Consider the following 17,904-nt stretch of genomic DNA (forward strand, 5'->3'; position numbering starts at 1 on the left):
ATACAGTATTCTCTGACACCGCAAATGGACATTTTTGGCTCCACAAAGTTTCAGACTGACAGTTTCTACACTAATGGTTCTTCTTAGTTTCAGCGAAATCGAAGGTTATTTTCCACACGGAACGCCGCTCCACGAAAGGGAGTTTATTGGATTTAATCGATCTAAAAACGACCGCGAATGCCAATCCCTTCATTCCACCTGTACAAACAGTTCTTGCGATTAGTACAAGCGGGACCTCGGCTTTGGAGCCCCTGCAGATGGTGCCGCAGGTAAGAAAATCAAACATGTACAGGCCACTGAGTGAATGACAGCTGGACGCGGGTGTGTTTGCAGGCTGGTACCTGCACGTGCCAGCGGGTGTCTACAGAGTTGTGAAGCAGCTGAAGACTTACTGCCGGTGCCACCTGCTTCCTTCAGTCAGGACTGTCTGGTTTCAGGAGACCCGTCTTACCCTCTGGCTCTGGGGCTCCTCGTTTTCATCCGAGGCTCCGTCGTCCGGCTGGTCGTAAGCTGGGCCTCCCAGCAGCCGAATCCTCTTCTCACACTGCTTCTTGGCCACGGTCAGCTGGTTGATGTACCTCTTCATGTTCCGGGCCCTCAGCAGGTCCGCCTTCATCGCCGCCGTCTCCTTGCCTTTGCTGTCTGCAAGGACACAGGAACGACAGGCTGGACTTTCGCCGTCCCTTCTTCCTGGAAATCACTGATAGCTTATATCCTCCCCTTGCCCACTGGGCCTAGACATCCTTAGCTGTTCTTTTATTTTTTACAGCTGTGACTCCCGGTCCCTGCCTGGATGAGGACCCGGCGTGTCGCCCGCCCTGGGAACCGGCAAGCCAAGTGGCCATTTCTCCCAGAGGCGACGAGACCCAGGCTGAATAACAGCCCCACCCTGCCAATGGGGCTCAGCTCGAACCCGCAGCATCCAGGCCACAGAGCTCCACCAGCGCCCTGAACAAGCACCACCGCTGGCTGGAGAGCCCCGGCCCAGGTCCTTCTGCTGGGCCCGTCGTGCATGCCCTGTCACACGCCCGCCGCAAGGACCGTGAGGTTGTTAAGAGCTCACACTGGAGCCCAGAGCCTGGCCAGTACCTGGATGGGAGATCTCCTGGGAAAAACTAAGGTTGCTGCTGGAAGAGGTGCTAGTGGGGCCAGCAGGGGGCGCTCACCCTGCGGTCCATGTGGGTCCTAATGCCCCAGTATAGTGACGGGGACACTATACTGTAAACAGGCGCCGCCCTTCGGATGAGACATAAAACCGAGGTCCTGACTCTCTGTGGTCATTAAAAATCCCAGGGTGTTTCTCGAAAAGAGTAGGGGTCTAACCCTGGCGTCCTGGCCAAATTTCCCATTGGCCCTTACCAATTATGGCCTCCTAATAATCCCCTCTATGAATTGGCTTCATTACTCTGCTCTCCTCCCCACTGAGAGCTGGTGTGTGGGGAGCGTTCTGGCGCACTATGGCTGCCGTCGCATCATCCAGGTGGGGCTGCACATTGGTGGTGGTGGAGGGGATCCCCATTACCTGTAAAGCGCTTTGAGTGGAGTGTCCAGAAAAGCGCTATATAAGTGTAAGCAATTATTATTATTATAAGAGGAACTCGCCTAATGCACGTGTCACCTTTCCACCTGCCCTCATTTTGGGTTCATTCTGTGGTTTTAAGATATTCACTACCCAGACTGGCAAAGCTACGTTTGTTTTGGAATCTCCATCTTTACTTCAGAGACGCGTCATTCGTGGCACACACTGCCTGTCATGCTCTGCAGCTGTTTCCCATCATTTCCCATCTGCTACGTTAATTCCCAGGTCCTCGAGATCAAAGAGCTTCAGACTATATCCACCAGGGATAAACATAATGGGAGATGAAATCAGTGTTGTGCTCATTTCACAAAACTTGCCTCATTTCACCCGTTCCGTTCTTCACAATCCACATTTTTCCAAATCGCTGCACTTTTTGGGATTTAAACTTATGAAAGATTAATTATACAGATGAAAAATCTTTCAAATCGGAAAAATTCATTAAATGCAAGTTAAGTGGGTGGCGCAGAAAACAGGAAAAGGTTTCTAGATCTGATTTATTGGCACGTCCAACACAAACACACAGGACGCAGTCGTCGAGGAGGAACGGGGATGCGTGGCTTGTAGAGAAACGATGGATGACCCTGGTTCACACAGACCCTTCTCCCAGCTGCTCTCTCCACAGAGCTCTCCAGTGATAGACGGATGGAGGAACAGTTTGCCCATTACGAAGCAGATGCTAGCACACATATTCATGAGAGACAGAACGTGAGCCCTGTGAGAAATGTTCATTTCCCCACCCCACTGTCTAAATGTTAGGACTGCGCAGGAGTCCGTGGCCCTTCTATCAGGCTAAAGGGCTACAAATTAAAACAAAGGAAGACAGGAAGCAGCTGAACACACCGCTAATTTCACAGTTACGACACGTCGGAGGAAGAGTGAATTAATCTCGTTCTCAGACTCAGTGACAATGACCTTTCCCAGCAGGGAAAGGGCAGCCACAGCCACTAAACAGTCAGTGCATTTCCTGGTCAACCCTTAGCTCCCTGAGCTGCTCCATCTACATCCTACTTTCATTATTATTATACTTTTATACTTCTTTCTCATATTTATTTCGGACAAACTGCTGTCAGACTCAGGCTGCGCACAGATTTGTCGTTTGGCTTGCAATACCACCTGCAGTGAGCAATCCTGATCCAGTGCTCCTGGCCTGTAAGATTCAAAGCCATTCCTTTGACAGAATGTAGTGTTTTTTTGCACTTGATCCCTGATGACATATCCCCCCCGTTGAGTACAACTGCCCCACTAGGCATAAAATCTGACTGAATCAGGATCTGCTTCTGACCCTGTATTTAAGATCAGCCACCAGAAAGAGTTGCTCTAATCAGGTCAATTTACCACCCTACAACTGTACTGTGATCTCACCTGCAAGACCACAGCTCCTGCTTGGGCAGGGAGATCAGGGTCCTCTGCCCAGGCCAATGTAAGTCCCAATTCTGAATGTACTCTGTGCTGCCCCCCGGTGGTGAAATGACCCACCTACCGCAGGCTCACTCGCGATCGTCCGGAAGAAACCGAAAACTCTTCAGAACATCTCTTCTGAACCTACTTAAAATCCTCTGGCCCATGATCGACTTCCTTTTCCTGAGCACCATACAACATCCCAGCACTTAAATAACTCTGTGTCTACAGTTTTCTGTGATTTTATTGCTGTTGCTTTATGACATTACCGTTAACCGCACCCTCTCTGCCAAATTGATAAATGCAAATGTCTGAAAATAACGAAACGATGCTGTATCTCTTCAGCGTTCGGCGATCAGCTCTTCCGATCTCATGAAACCTCAGACTGTGCCACACGACAGACTGAAGAGACCAGGAGCGGGTCAAACTCCTCGACAGAAGACAGCTGAGAAGTACTCGTCTCCGCACACAATTAGTGATGGTGGGAGACTCAGACATTGTAACTGTCCTTTAGCTCTGCCTGGACAAGAACAAACGATCGCAAAGTGCCAGAAGCGGAGCCGGAGCAGACCGGACGCCAATATCCCCGAGGGGCTTACTTTAATGGAACGCGTCACGCCGATCTGATTTATAGATTTCTTTTTTAGATGTGGCATTACAGTAGATGCAGCACGAAAAGTCACATCGATAAATGCCTAAGTCACACAGTTTGTAATGAAAACGAAAATGATTCATCACTCATTCAATAAGCCGGGGCATTCAGCACAGGTAACCTTTTGAGGTTTACAATCACACAAGGGCCGCGGTGCTATCCATCACCTGCTGTCAAAAACGTGTTGACGGAGAGCACCGGAGGATTCGTATTGACCACCGTATTATCTGCTGAGACTCCAGTGATGAAATCCACTCTGCTCGCTTACAGGCACTGCTTGTCTGAAGACTTCCATCCCCAGCAACATCAGCTCCTACAAGCACAGCTGGTCTTCAGAGACATCAGTAAAAGGCCATTTTCCATTAATTTTGTTCTGAATGGCTACCACAACTACATAGAAATTGCACTGCCACCTGAAAACAGGAACCATCAGTTTTGTGTGCCTGTACGTTACCAGGGTAGATTTTGGAGGTGCTCCGTCTTACACTATGCAATACGTGAGTTGTCTTCCTTTTTTGTAGAGGGAATCCCTATCAAAGCATAATTTCATGACTGCTATTTAACATTCGTCATGTACATGTTTTTAATAGCAGCCGCCCTTACGAACGTGGTAAATGCACAACAGCATAATCAGAACATTGCAATGGCTTGGGCTTGTGTCCAAGGTTGTAAAATGCAGTGAAATCAAGGTCAACCCACTGTCAAACCACAGTAAAACTTTTAATTTAAAAACCCTCAAAACTCCTGTGATTATAATAATAATAATAATAATAATAATAATAATAATAATAATAATTGCTTACACTTATATAGCGCTTTTCTGGACACTCCACTCAAAGCACTTTACAGGTAATGGGGATCCCCTCCACCACCACCAGTGTGCAGCCCCACCTGGATGATGCGACGGCAGCCATAGTGCGCCAGAACGCTCACCACACACCAGCTCTCAGTGGGGAGGAGAGCAGAGTAATGAAGCCAATTCATAGATGGGGATTATTAGGAGGCCATGATTGGGAAGGGCCAATGGGAAATTTGGCCAGGACGCCGGGGTTACACCCCTACTCTTTTCGAGAAACACCCTGGGATTTTTAATGACCACAGAGAGTCAGGACCTTGGTTTTACGTCTCATCCGAAGGACGGCGCCTGTTTACAGTGTAGTGTCCCCGTCACTATAATGGGGCATGAGGACCCACATGGACCGCAGGGTGCTAATGGCATAAACTGATGGCTTTCTCACGAGGAGGTGCTCCAGTGTGCGTGTGATGGCAACATGGTGAGACCCACTCAATCACAGACCGGCACCCTTCGACGTACGGTGTACCGAGAATGGAAGAAAGATGTTCACAAATATTTTAACTAAGTCTCTTTTTGCTGTTGTGGTAGCATCCACAATCAAAAAATGCTGCCAAGAAAAGCCGATTTTAGAGAAACCCTTTCGTCCGGTTTTTAAAACTGTCAGTTTTCTAAGCCACTACAGCAGCGACAACAGGAATAGAGCAGAAGCCCCATGCTCAATCTCTTTCCACTCTCTACTCAACGCAGCTACAGTACACAGAGATCAAGACCCCAGGTCCAGAGAGGAACAGAGGGCCTGTAGCACAGGAACGCAGCAGGCACCATTCAATGCGATACTAACAGTCGGGTTCCCAGCGTGTGTGGATAAAGGAAACATCTCAGGTCACGTCAATAAAACGTTAATTGGTTTAACACCTGTCCTGACACCTTTAAAGGTACAGGTACAAGAAACTGAGTTCTTCAAGGTTTCAAAAGCCAAAATGCCCAGGTAAATAACTTAACATCTCGACCACAATTAATTTGAGAGTGAGTGTCATCACGCATGGAAACAAACACGTACTTACATTAAACGTATGAATTAACAAGGGAAAAACTTGGAACAGGACAGAGGAAATATTTTTCTAACACCTCAGCTCCCTCCTGTTACTGCAGCCTCACCCTCCAGAACATAAGAGAAAAACCTCAAATTCTCCATCTGAGACCCTCAGCAGTTCTTTTTAGCTTTATATACAGTAGCCTAGACAAAGCCATGCAGACCATTGCCTGACCAATTCTGATTCTTCACAATTTTCAAAAATTGGAAGGGAACAGCTTTTTGACAGCAAATTATAAGATGAGTGATGAGCTGATGTCTGGGTATTATTAATAACAAAAACAACCCAAATTAAATGTTAAGTCTAGGATCAGGAGTGGAAACTAAGAATGATTTTCCTCTCCAAATGAATTCAAAATAGAGTTGGAACTTTCTCTTTCAGAAGCTTCCATTTACATTTCGCAGAATGCCTGCCAGTATTTTTAAGGGCTTCAGAGTGGATCTGAGCACTATGGAGAACTCTGACAGGCGGAGGTCAATAATGGCATTTAAGTCCCAGCCGGCCTCATGATAGCAGACAATGACAGACTTCTGCAGGAATCAGGTCTTACCTTTCTGTTTTTTCAGCTGTGGAAGGCTGCTGATCGTAGTTGCCTGAATGATTTCAACCACAATCTGGTACCTGCCGAAACAAAGACCCGTGTCACCCGTTCGGAAAAACAAACAAACATCTTTCACCCTAAAAGTCTTCAGTCTTGAACAGAAAAGTCTCAGAAGCGCCCCGATTCGTCTATCCAAGCTCCTCAAAGTCAAACCAGAAAATCAGCGTGAAACATGAACCACTGGACATGAACGGAATCTAAGGGGAAAATGCACAAGACTGAGAACAGATTCTGTTCAAATACATTCAACTAGATATCTACTCACAGTCACACTGTAGTAGTTAAACCCATTCAAGAAAGGCTTGGCTGCGATTCTGGAATTAATCAACCAAACGAGCTGGAAGTACCAAAGACTTTTTCTTGATCACCTTTCTTATGTACTGAATGTTCTGCATCCACCTGTTACTGCTGAGAACACAACTGACCAGTGGTCTTATTTTACACAGCAAAATGACGTAAAGCAAAAAGCTGGGGCAACCAGTTGAAACACATATTTTATAAACAATTCATTCATAGGTTCCAACAAAGCACGCTAACATAGCAAAAGCCTAAGGCTTTCCATAAATGTACTCAAGGGGTGATTTTAACTCATTACCCATTGGTTTACAGCACCTGCTGAACTAACCCTCATATTCAGATATATACCTGTAGCACTGCAATCCAGAAGAGAAATGTCAGGCTTTGGTACTTGTTCTAACAAAATTATTCCCTTCCAGGATCTGACTAGGAAAGCTTGGGACATGATTGTTTTTTATTACAATAACACCTCGCATATTGTGCAATAGCCCTGAATACATATATACAAAGCATCAAATTATCACTCTTATTTATGCCTGATAGATCTGAAAAAATAAACGTACAATACATGGATTTGAGGTGTTGATTGCAAGTTATTGGAATTATTTTGATTATTCATGAATGACGGCGATCAGTTATGACTGTCAATTAATTTAAGAGATCTCAAGTGCAAACTCTGCTGGAGTGTAATGATTGTTACATAAGGAAAAAACACCGTTCTAAATATAAAAAGAAACGAATCACTCTATACAGTATATGCATGCATGTTTTTAGAAATTACTGCTTTATTTAAGTTCGATACCGTGACACAATAATATATGATGTCTAATGTTTTGACACTATTTGGATTAACTGATCAGTCATGACTGATCATGAAAGCCGGGCATTGATGCGATGTGAACACTAAATCGTTAGCGAGAGAGTCACCTGGGAACAGGTAGTGAGGTGACTGCCTGTTGAATGTCAAGCCAGGTGAACATCGAGAAAGAACAAAAAGCACACACAAATGTCCTCCGTGTGAGATGAGAACACATCAGCTGTGCCCTGGGGATGCTGGAGACTGGGCTGAGAGAGCACGACATCTGGGGTGATCACAGCCTGCAATTTGTATCCTGGCAATATGTTACGCTCATAAATTCATTAATTGACAACAATTTTTTTTTTATTTACACTAAAAGTAATTTCTTATTACAATAAAGGCTGTACAACAAGGGCTTGAGGTATCTCTATTTATTCCCAAGGATTGACGTCTCAGGTGTTGGGTGTTCCAGTCTGAGGAGAGCAGATCCTTTAGTTGGAGGGTCTGGGGGCAGGGCTCTGGACGGGCTTTAATTAAAAGACTCTTCTTATGGTGCGAAGCGAAGAGGAGAAGGGGAAAAGAGTGAATTGCCACAGCAAAAGCTGCCATTACTAAGACGCTCTTGATCAAGGAATTCTTTTCTCTCTCGTTAACTCCCTGAGTGGCTCGGCTCGTGAAGCAGGCGGATGGAGGCTCTGAATGTACGCAGACTCCAGCGCCACAGCAAGTTAAATTTCTTTACGCACTTGCGTTCCATTTTTAGACTAGTGCCATAACACACCGTCCTTCTGCGTCTGTTGCTATCGGCAATCTTTTATAGGCTTGATGTTGCTATGGAAATTCTAAGAGGCCCATCACCAGTGTGAGGCAAGCCAGCCGATAAGAAGCAGACAAAGGTTTGTCAGCTCGTGGCGAAAGATTAAGGGCTGGGGCCTTTCTGCTCCTGTTTCTGCAACTGTGGGGATCGAAACCGTTTGGGACCAACTCGAATGTGACACGTCTTGACTTGCGGTAATTCCATTTTTTCTAAGAAAAAGGCAAAAGACACACAGACGTAATCCACATGTGACGAGATTGTATTCCCGTTCCCTTTAGCCACGGTAATGCCTCGGAAATATAATCCAGGATTTTCTCCTTCTCAATCAAACATTTGTCTTTTACTGCCGATATAGTCATGCTGTTGGCGTGTCTCCCCATTAAGACCCAACAACAGTCAATCATGGGCCCTTTCTAATGTGCAATTATTTATGGCTTTTAACCATTAGAGCTGTTTTGCAGCCTCTCAATACGCAGATGACAGAACATCTCCATTATGGCACATTCACAACTGCACACGGTGTTGAAATCTGGAAACACCAGGTACAGAGAGGCTGAGGGGAGACACCAATAGGGCTCATATTGCTTCACCGTCATCTTACACTCATTAATGTCTTGTGATCCTTCAAAGTCTTTTACAATATGCTACCAATCCTGACAAAGTTACCCTAAGCTTCTTACTTTTATTATCCCAGCTGGGAAATTTGCTTTGCAGGCATGTAAAAGACACAACCCAATACACAACACATGAACAAATCAAATGTGTGTATGAAGAGAAAGAAAAACCATATAAATGTGCAATCAATCGTCCAAGCTATGCAGGTTATTAGCTGTGGCAATGAAAGACAACTTGGTTCTACTGCATCTGAATCTAGGCAGTCTAAATCGATGCCCAGAAGGAAGGAGCTCGGATTCTCTGTGCAAGAGGAGGTCATGACAGTCAGTGATCAGATGGGTCTTCCACACTATTTACTTGATGTCTGAAGCTATGGCTTGTGTGCACCAATACTTTCTCAGGCTTGGTGGCAGGTCAGCTTGGTTCCTTATTTTAGGAACACTGTACCACTTGATCAGGTGTGGGTTTTTTTGGGGGGTAAATCCCGTTGATGCACATATTTGAACCAATGCTTACATTGTGTTTTTTTAAACATATGGCCATCCCATGTTCACATCCCACTCAATACAGAAACAACATGGAAGCGGGCAGAGTTGCACACAAAGCGTTACTTCTTCCTATTCAACTGAACAGATCTCAAGTGCAATCACTGCCGTAAGCTGTGTTTCAGAGTGTCAGCTGTGGTTCAGATATGTCCTTCGATGTGATTTACCAGGGCTACACACACACACTTAGGGCCCACGAGAGAACCAAGCTGCTTCGTTCTCAAGCCTGCATCTGCCGCTGGGAGTCACTGTACACTGAATACATTACCATACAAATGTATCCATTTCCCGAAACTGATAAGTCGTTAAATCTTTACATTCCAGCTCCTCTGCAAACCGCGGCACAAGACTAATTATTTTCCTGCTAGAGTCTACTGCAAACTGACACAAACTGACACAACCAGAAAGCAAGTTAATGGGAAAAGAGCAGGATATGGACAACCAGCCCACAGTTGTTTCGAAACAGCCTTTCAAGGCATTTCAGTGAGATGTGGGCAGGCTGAGACCTTCACTTATCACAACTTGAAATTGCAAGGAAGTTAGGAAATGAGATCAGTCAACGTTCTTACTTATGAATGCTTGTAAAGTACCTACCTGGTTTCTGAAAATGTTTACTACAGTTTGTGCTTAAGTGAGGGACTCTGCGCTCTAAGAAAGACACAGCTGATCTGTAACCTGTTGAGCAGCTGTAATCACACCCAGTGATCTGTTTAAAAAAAGTAATCTGGCCACCAGGGAGAGCTATAAGATCAAGGAATCTGCTCTCTCTAACAAGTTTTGTTTTACTTTTCATTTAGAAAAAAAAACATTTTTCTATATACGCATCATTTAAATATTTATTATTTAAAATTTAAAATTCCAATTTTTCCCCACTGCACACAACGGTCAAAGTAGCACTATGACTCATTGTTGCAACTGCTTAGAAGTCTGGCAAATTTTGATGCTTGGTTCAGCTGTGAAAATAAATCAGCTCACATTTTATAGCAGGGCACACTGCTCATCTCCTTTATTTGGAGCTGCACATTTATCTTTTGGCTGCTGTTACACAGCAAATAACTTAGAGGTAAACGGGAGTGAAGTCACTGCTCTGTATCAGCCAGTCGCAAAGCCAGAGGGCATTAGAAACAGTCACGCAGTGGGAAAGCCACATCGTTCTTCCGACCATCTGAAGAAAAGTGTGAAATTGAGAACTGAAATGATCATGGCAAGTGCATGGAAAAACGAAGAGCAAATGGCAAAACAGGGCCTACTCCTTTTCAGGGGGTGAAAACAATAAAAGCTCTGCTCAACGCACGAACCGAATGCAATATGTGTTCTTGGAGAGAAAAAAGCCACAATTTGTACCTCAGCAAACAGTAAAGTGAAACTTGCCACGCACGTGCAGTTCCTTAATTACTGCAAGAAGGTCAGGCAGGTCTCTACAAAACTAGGCTTTCCCTCATTTACAAATATAAAACGGTTCATTCGTTTAATTAAACTTCTGTCGATTCTCTGAGTTTGTGATACAGTTTAACACTAAACACACTCCCTAGAGCGCATGTATGCACACTGAGCATCAAATGGAATTTATCCCTCATAACGGTGACAAATCCATAGTCATCAGAAAAGGTGCAAAATCTTTCGCACTGACATTTTAATGAACAGAAAGGATACCGGCAAACTGGTCAGGCCATCGATTGGTCTGTTGAACTATTCTGAACGGCTGTACAAAGCTTCTGGTTCTGTTGTACCAAACGTCATGTTTTTGCCCAACATTATCTTGCACAAAACGAAACTGCTGGCGAGTTCTCCCTAGGTGCCCCAACATACTGGTGCCACACAGGTATTGTCCCACCGACAGGCTGGGTATCAGACTCGGGTCTTTCCAGCGGATTTTCATTGGATCAGGCTTGACTTTTAAACGGGTTACATCACCACAATCACCGCCTTTCACTAACGAGGAGAAACATGACCCTCAGTACGATCGCAGGCCTGCAGGAGCCCAGCAGGACACAGGGCGGCTCTTTGTGTCGGAGCTCACACAGCTCTGGGGGGCCACTGTAGGCGAGGCTCAGGCTCGAACCCTCGATCTTCACTCAGAGCAGCGCCCGGACTGGCTGAGCCACCGGATGATTCATCCCCGCACGACTGTGTGAGAGGCAGCCAACGACAAGTGAATTTAATGGCCGAAGAGATTTGTGGCAAAGGGGAAGGGAAAGGTGAAGCGCTTGTGAAGAGATTTACTGACGAACCTGCGGCACATTTCTGCTTCCCAGCAGATACATAGGCGGAGGGGCAAAGAGCTCAAGAGGTCACCAGGTTACAGCATGCCTCACATAAACTGCAGAGAGGCCTCTGTTCCAAACGGGCTACTTTACATCTCTATTCATCCCAATGTCAATAATTCTTCACACCTGAAGAAGGCTCCGCGGCCGAAACGTTGTGCTTTTTCTCTCTTCTTTTTTTCAGCAGGGAATAAACCTATTACTTGTTCCAATGTAAATAAAGCCTATTATTAGTGTACTGGTGTAATGTGTATTGCACAGCTCAGGGTAGCGAAGACCAGCGGTCTGAGAAAAAGGGCAAGAAAGCCGAAGCGGAAACTTGAAGAATCTTTTCAAACTAAATCACAACCGAAACCACGAGGTTAACAGTTACGGGCTACAGATGTACGCACTGGGAGTTTCAAACCGACTGAAAGCCAGTGACGTTTTAAGACTTTAGGACTGCATGTTTTCCTGACAAATCTGCCACACGAAAGGCTTTTCCCCGCTGTGCCTCACACGGGTTTCGGAAAGCAAGGCTCAAGGAAGGGACCGCAGATCCAGCTTCGGCACAGAGGGCGCTTGCCGACGCGGCCCGCGAAGGGAGAGGGGGCCCACCTCAGCTGCTTGAGGAAGTCCACGTCGGAGCTGCTGCTGATGAGCTTGATGAACTCCTCGTAGGAGGGGGCGTAGGTGTAGGCCTTCTTGTGGTGCGCCGTGGCCTGCTCGCGGTGCTCCAGCTGGGCCAGCAGCGTGCGGTTGATGTAGTCGGGGTCACTGAGCGCCTCCACCAGCGGCTTCAGCACTGCAAGGCAAACCACCCGTTCTCAGTCTACCCCCCGGAGACGCGGACCCCCGCCTCCCGCCCGCCGGGGGTTAAACCCAGCGCCTCTCAGGAGTCACCCCAGAGTGAGCACACTGCTTTCTCTCTCCTCCAGAGGGAGAGGCTCCTTTTTATTACTAACAATACCCATTTTATGTGAAGCGAGCGATAAAACATTATGAGGCTAAAAAACTGTTTTCTGTAGAGGCCAATCCGGCTCTTCGCTCTGACATTTGCTTTGCCTGACTCCGGCCTGCCGCAGAACTGCTCTTTCACGCGAAGGAACACGTGCCGAGAGCAGAAGAGAGGCGCAGACTTCAGCCAGACTGAAATACGTCCAGAATATCAGTAATCTGCCACAGATCTGAGATTTTCCTGATCCTGGTGCTTGGCTCTGTTTATTCTTAAAAAGACAGCTGTTATTAATCGAAACGCATCGTCTGTGGAAAGAAAGTGCTGGGGAACTCAGAGATCGGGGATGCCGAAGTTGTACAATGAGGACGTTTTTAAACTCCACCCCACCCAAACAAACCTCAGACTCTGAGCTGCACCTTTAGAATTTAGTTCGCAGGTTCCTCCACGTCCGATAGAGAAAAGAAACAATTCGCAGCACAAAAAAAAACTAGACGTCTACATGCTGCTCTCTTGGAACGGCAGCTCCAGACATGAGTCAGTGAATGAAAAGAGAGACAACGAGTGCATTATAGAAATTTCACAGATAATCTCTCTGAATTAGGTTCAGTAATCTAATCATGTAAAAACGGTTGCAGCGAGCACACTCTTGGACTCCTTTGGGTGATACACATCACCAGAGCGCCTACTGCCAAAAATGAAATTACGATGTCCACAAAGACTACACAAGGAGAGAGAGCCTAAAATATCAGTAGCCTAAGATTCCGATGTAGAATACTGTTTGGTTATACAAAGGCGCTTTGTCCTGAAAATCAGCTTTGCGCTGTTTTCCTACGGAATCATGAGGATAATCATCCCCACAAAGAGGGTTTAAAATAAAAAAGGAGAACAAACATGCACTGAAGCTCCGAACACAAGCTTGACACCATGTGCAGAAATATTAGTTAAGTCACTGTGACAGAATCTGGAGGACAAAACACATATACAGTACTGATAAAAGGCAATTATTTAAAATTCATCAAGGCTATACATATCGTATACATCACTGCTAGGGACTATTAAGAAGGCCTAGGCATGCAGCTTTGTTGTGCGACTAAGGCAATGAAGTCTTTTCTGCGGTTTCTTCGGTTTCTTCAAATCATAGCTGCCAGCTTGGGAAGAATGGTTTGCTTGAAAGGCACAGCATAAAACAATGTCTGACTGGTAGAAACGCCTCAGCTCTTCTTTTCACTCAGTGTGTCTGTCTGGGACAGCTGAACCTCCGACACCATCTTCCATCAACAATGGAACCCTTCACTTCCTCCATGTCCATTATTCCTACAATACCTACGATCGTAAATATCTCTCCCGCACCCCTGAGAGGAGCTTTTCAACGTGAGTTTGTGCCGTACAGACTGTGGACGCGAGTGGCCTGGAGCAGCAGTGACAGCATGAGAGCGTCTTGTGAGTCTCGCATGTGACGGCCAGCAGGCTGGTGCAGAGGTCGGGGGCCTGCACTCTGAACCGGGAGGTTGTGGGTTCAAATCCAAGGTGCGATGCTGCTGCTGTACCTCCGGGCAAGGTTCCTGAACCCATAATTGCTCCAGGGAAGTACCTGGCTGTACAGCTAAAACCCCAGCTGGATGAAGGCGTGCAAGTGGAAGCAGTAAGGCACTCGGAAATAAACACCAGCAGCCACATCACCCTGCAGCTCACAACTGGCAGCCCACTGAAGCTCAGCAGGTGTGAGCCTGGTCACTACCTGGTGGGGAGACCTTCTGCTGGAAGAGGCGTTAGTGGGGCCAGCAGGGGGTGCAGTGGTCTGTGTGGGCTCTGATGCCCCCGAGTTGCAGGGTGATGTGGCTGCTGGTGTTTATTTCCGAGTGCCTTACTGCTTCCACTTGCACGCCTTCATCCAGCTGGGGTTTTAGCTGTACAGCCAGGTACTTCCCTGGAGCAATTATGGGTTCAGGAACCTTGCCCGGAGGTACAGCAGCAGCATCGCACCTTGGATGTGAACCCACAACCTCCCGGTTCAGAGTGCAGGCCCCCGACCTCTCCACAGCCAGCTGCGAGACTCACAAGACGCTCTCATGCTGTCACTGCTGCTCCAGGCCACTCGCGTCCACAGTCTGTACGGCACCAACACGAGGAGAAAGACCCCCCCCCCCCGTGCTGTGGGAATCCGTACCTTTCGTGGCGACGACCTCTGCCAGCGCCACCCGCAGGCTGTGGGCCCGGGCGTCCTTGCGGGGCAGGAGGCAGGGCATGAGCAGCCGCGCACAGCTGCGCAGGAACCGCAGCTCCTGCTCCGGGCTGCGCAGGCACGGGTGGAGACGGAAAGCCCGGGGCGGCTCTTCCTGCCTGCAAGGGAAACGCCACAGCGGTGATCGCGCCGCACTGCCGGAGCGGGCCGGGCGACAGCGGGGTCACCGCGCGGAGAAAGAGACCGACAGTCGCAGTGAACGGAGACGGGCTCCCCCGGACTGCGGGAGACCAAGGCAAAGCAGTGCAGTGGGGCCGTGGCATTTGTTGTTTGCAAATACAAAAATACTAGAATTAATAATAATAATTACACCCCAACTCTCTTCGAGAAACGCCCTGGGATTATTAATGACCACAGAGAGTCAGGACCTCGGTTTTACGTCTCATCCGAAGGACGGCGCCTGTTTACAGTATAGTGTCCCCGTCACTACACTGGGGCATTAGGACCCACACAGACCACAGGGTGAGCGCCCCCTGCTGGCCCCACTAGCACCTCTTCCAGCAGCAACCTTAGTTTTTCCCAGGAGGTCTCCCATCCAGGTACTGACCAGGCTCACAGCTGCTGGGCTCCAGTGGGCTGCCAGCTGTGAGTTGCATAGTGATATGGCTGCTGACTAGTAATTAACATTAAAAAAGAAGCGTGGCTTTTTTGGCAGCCAGGCTTATTGCCAAGGTGAGAGGACTGATTTGTCATCTTCCCCCCTGGGCTCTCCTGGGTGTACTGTCAGCGCCCACACGTCGTGTCCTCACCGCTTCAGGGTGTGGTCTGGACACTTCAGTCTCTGCTTCACTCCCTCTATGAACCCTTTCGGTATATCGAAGGCTGACAGTGAAAATAGCACACTGTGATGCAATGCCACCCTCCTCCCGGCTGCAGAGCGAACTGACCCAGAAGGTGAAATCACATACTGTACCTCTTCTCAATACAGACCACAGGGTGTCAGTAAACCGTTCTTCTGTGGGAAACCAGTACAACACAATTGGAAAGCAATAATCAATAGCTGTGACAACTGGGCAAGCGGGCGACATGGCAATCTGAGACTCTGCTGAGAACCTCATTTTCTTTATCGAATCGGAATATTCACCTCTCAGGGAGCTAATTATCAGCAGCATCTATACCAAGCCTCACCAATCCTTGAATATGCAATGATAAACTACACCAGGTTGGGAAAAAATGATGCAAAACAGTTTTTCCTTCCTGGTCTCATAGGCACATAAATGACAGGAAATTATTGTGCAGTTATTCAGCAAAAAAAAAAAACCATAACCCGTATATACAGGCACACAACCCATTCATTTTCTTACACAGAACCTTTCCACATATCGATAGTTAAGTTTCCAGTTTATCGCTGCGTTGCGTTAACGCCACAAGTTCATTTGCATCTGAGCAGTGTGCAGGCTGCCATCTGTGCATCACACAAATCTGCTGTATGCCTAGCATGTCCCCAGAGAGATAGAGCTTACACATATAATACACTGATATACATAAAGCCTCTCTCGATCTGAAACTGACTGGCTCCTCTCATGTGCAGCACACCCAGTTGGACCACACACTGAGAACTGTTGTGTAGCTCAGCTGTCCCTCCTCTTCCTGACAGCCATCTCCAAGAACGAACTGCAGCCACCTTGGTGTGTCCTGAATGGCAGCATGTCACTCTTACACCGAAGTCTCTACACTGGCTGCCTATAAAGTCACATATTCAATGTCTGGCTCCATCATACATCCCTGATGCTTACACTCCCTCGTGTAGGCTCCGTTCAGCTCAGACTTCTGATGGCTGTGCTTTCTCGATCACTGCTCCTTTGTTATGGAATGACCTTCCTCCGACTCTTTGAGAGAGAAATCCTTTACCTCTCCTCACATCTAAACTCAAAACTCAACTTTTACCCAGGGCCTATGTGTGACTGCCCTGCATTATTCTATCTACATCTATATAAACCTGTAGACTCTTGTTTTCTTTTCTTTTATCACGATCTACAGCATCCTTGGGTTGGGAAAGGTGCTTTACAAATAAAACGTATGATTATAACTTTGATTATAATAAAAGGAAGCTGCACTGCAGAACAACTGAAGAAAAGGCCACAAACGTATGAAAAGGGAAAGGGTATGTGCTTTTACTGTAAACCAACACTTCCTCTGAGTGTCTATGTGATCAGGATCAGGATCAGCATATTTTCAGATTGTGGACAAAGTTTTTATTTGACATCTTGCTCAGTGCTAAAAGCAATGGAGCAGCATTTTGGAAAAGCAAAGATTATAGCCTCGCTTCCCACAGCCCCACAGCCTGCAGAGGGGATAGATTTTCAAATCACAGACGTTTTTTTCCACAGGTAAAACAAATCTGAGCTTTCATTCAATTTTATTTGCATTTTCATTCATTTTAGGTTTGGGTTTTGCTGTGGGAAGAAATCTTTTTACTATGCATTTCCAGAGACTTCTGAAGAGCAACAGAAAGATTTTTACTTAGATCTTCTGTGCTTCTGATGTGCAATCCATGGCATTTCTGTCTGAGCGGTTTTCCTGTGCAGTGAGTAGTGGAATAAAATGTTCAGACGGTCAACAACAACAAAGGCACAGAGAAAATGTCGTCTGAAAGGGGGGCTGCATCACCGTGAAAAAAGAGGTTAATTCCAACCTGAAAAGTAAGTAATTAAAATAAAAACAATTTCAGCTAATGATCCCGATGAAGGCTCAAGTGCGTGACATGAAAAAATACGTTATCCATGAACAGCCATTATAAAAACACCTGTCTAGTTTGTCCCACCAATCTTTTTTCAGTGACTACTTGATTCGAGGATGCCACCCAAACTTCTTCTTGAAAGAAGCCAGGATTTCTGCTCTGACAAAGTCTGCTGTTCCAAGAAAAACAATTCAAATTTAGTTCACAAGGGCGCAGCGGTGCCGTACATCACACAAAGCGTTAATGACGATCCTGGTATAACCTGTACTGGGGGGGGTTTGTCAAAAGTATAACTGAGAACTAATGAAGTGTAATTTAAAAGTTCTGCTTGGCATCACACTCATCTTCATGAGCTTGTAAAGAAAAATGATAATATCAGGTTCAAAGTCTAATGGCTTGACATTGAAAAGGGGACTTTTGCTACAGTGGAGCCACATTCCTCAACAATATGCAAATTCAAATCCCATCTTTTCCCTGGAGCACTACTGCTCCTTTTAAAGAATCTCTCCTTCGTCCACCAGCTCATCGTCCAGGCCCGCGTCGGTTTTTCGACTGGACAGCTTCAGCTCCCTGCCTGCTGCCACCCCT

At 46.6% G+C, this 17,904-nt stretch overlaps 1 protein-coding gene across 3 annotated transcripts in view; it reads right to left on the minus strand.

Annotated features, from left to right (window-relative positions):
- The window catches only part of snx25 (sorting nexin 25), a 51,896-nt gene that overhangs the window by 16,065 nt on the left and 17,927 nt on the right, over positions 1-17,904 (minus strand). For all 3 annotated transcript variants that reach the window (XM_088639622.1, XM_088639613.1, XM_088639632.1), the window contains exons 4-7: positions 14,562-14,734; positions 12,055-12,241; positions 6,070-6,140; positions 452-642 (exon numbers count right to left, since the gene is read on the minus strand). In XM_088639622.1, the coding sequence (XP_088495748.1) occupies positions 452-642; positions 6,070-6,140; positions 12,055-12,241; positions 14,562-14,734 (622 nt within the window). The remainder of the gene's footprint in view (positions 1-451; positions 643-6,069; positions 6,141-12,054; positions 12,242-14,561; positions 14,735-17,904) is intronic.

Source organism: Lepisosteus platostomus, chromosome 1 (assembly GCF_059453375.1).
Source record: "Lepisosteus platostomus isolate fLepPlt1 chromosome 1, fLepPlt1.hap1, whole genome shotgun sequence".
Taxonomy (NCBI): domain Eukaryota; kingdom Metazoa; phylum Chordata; class Actinopteri; order Semionotiformes; family Lepisosteidae; genus Lepisosteus; species Lepisosteus platostomus.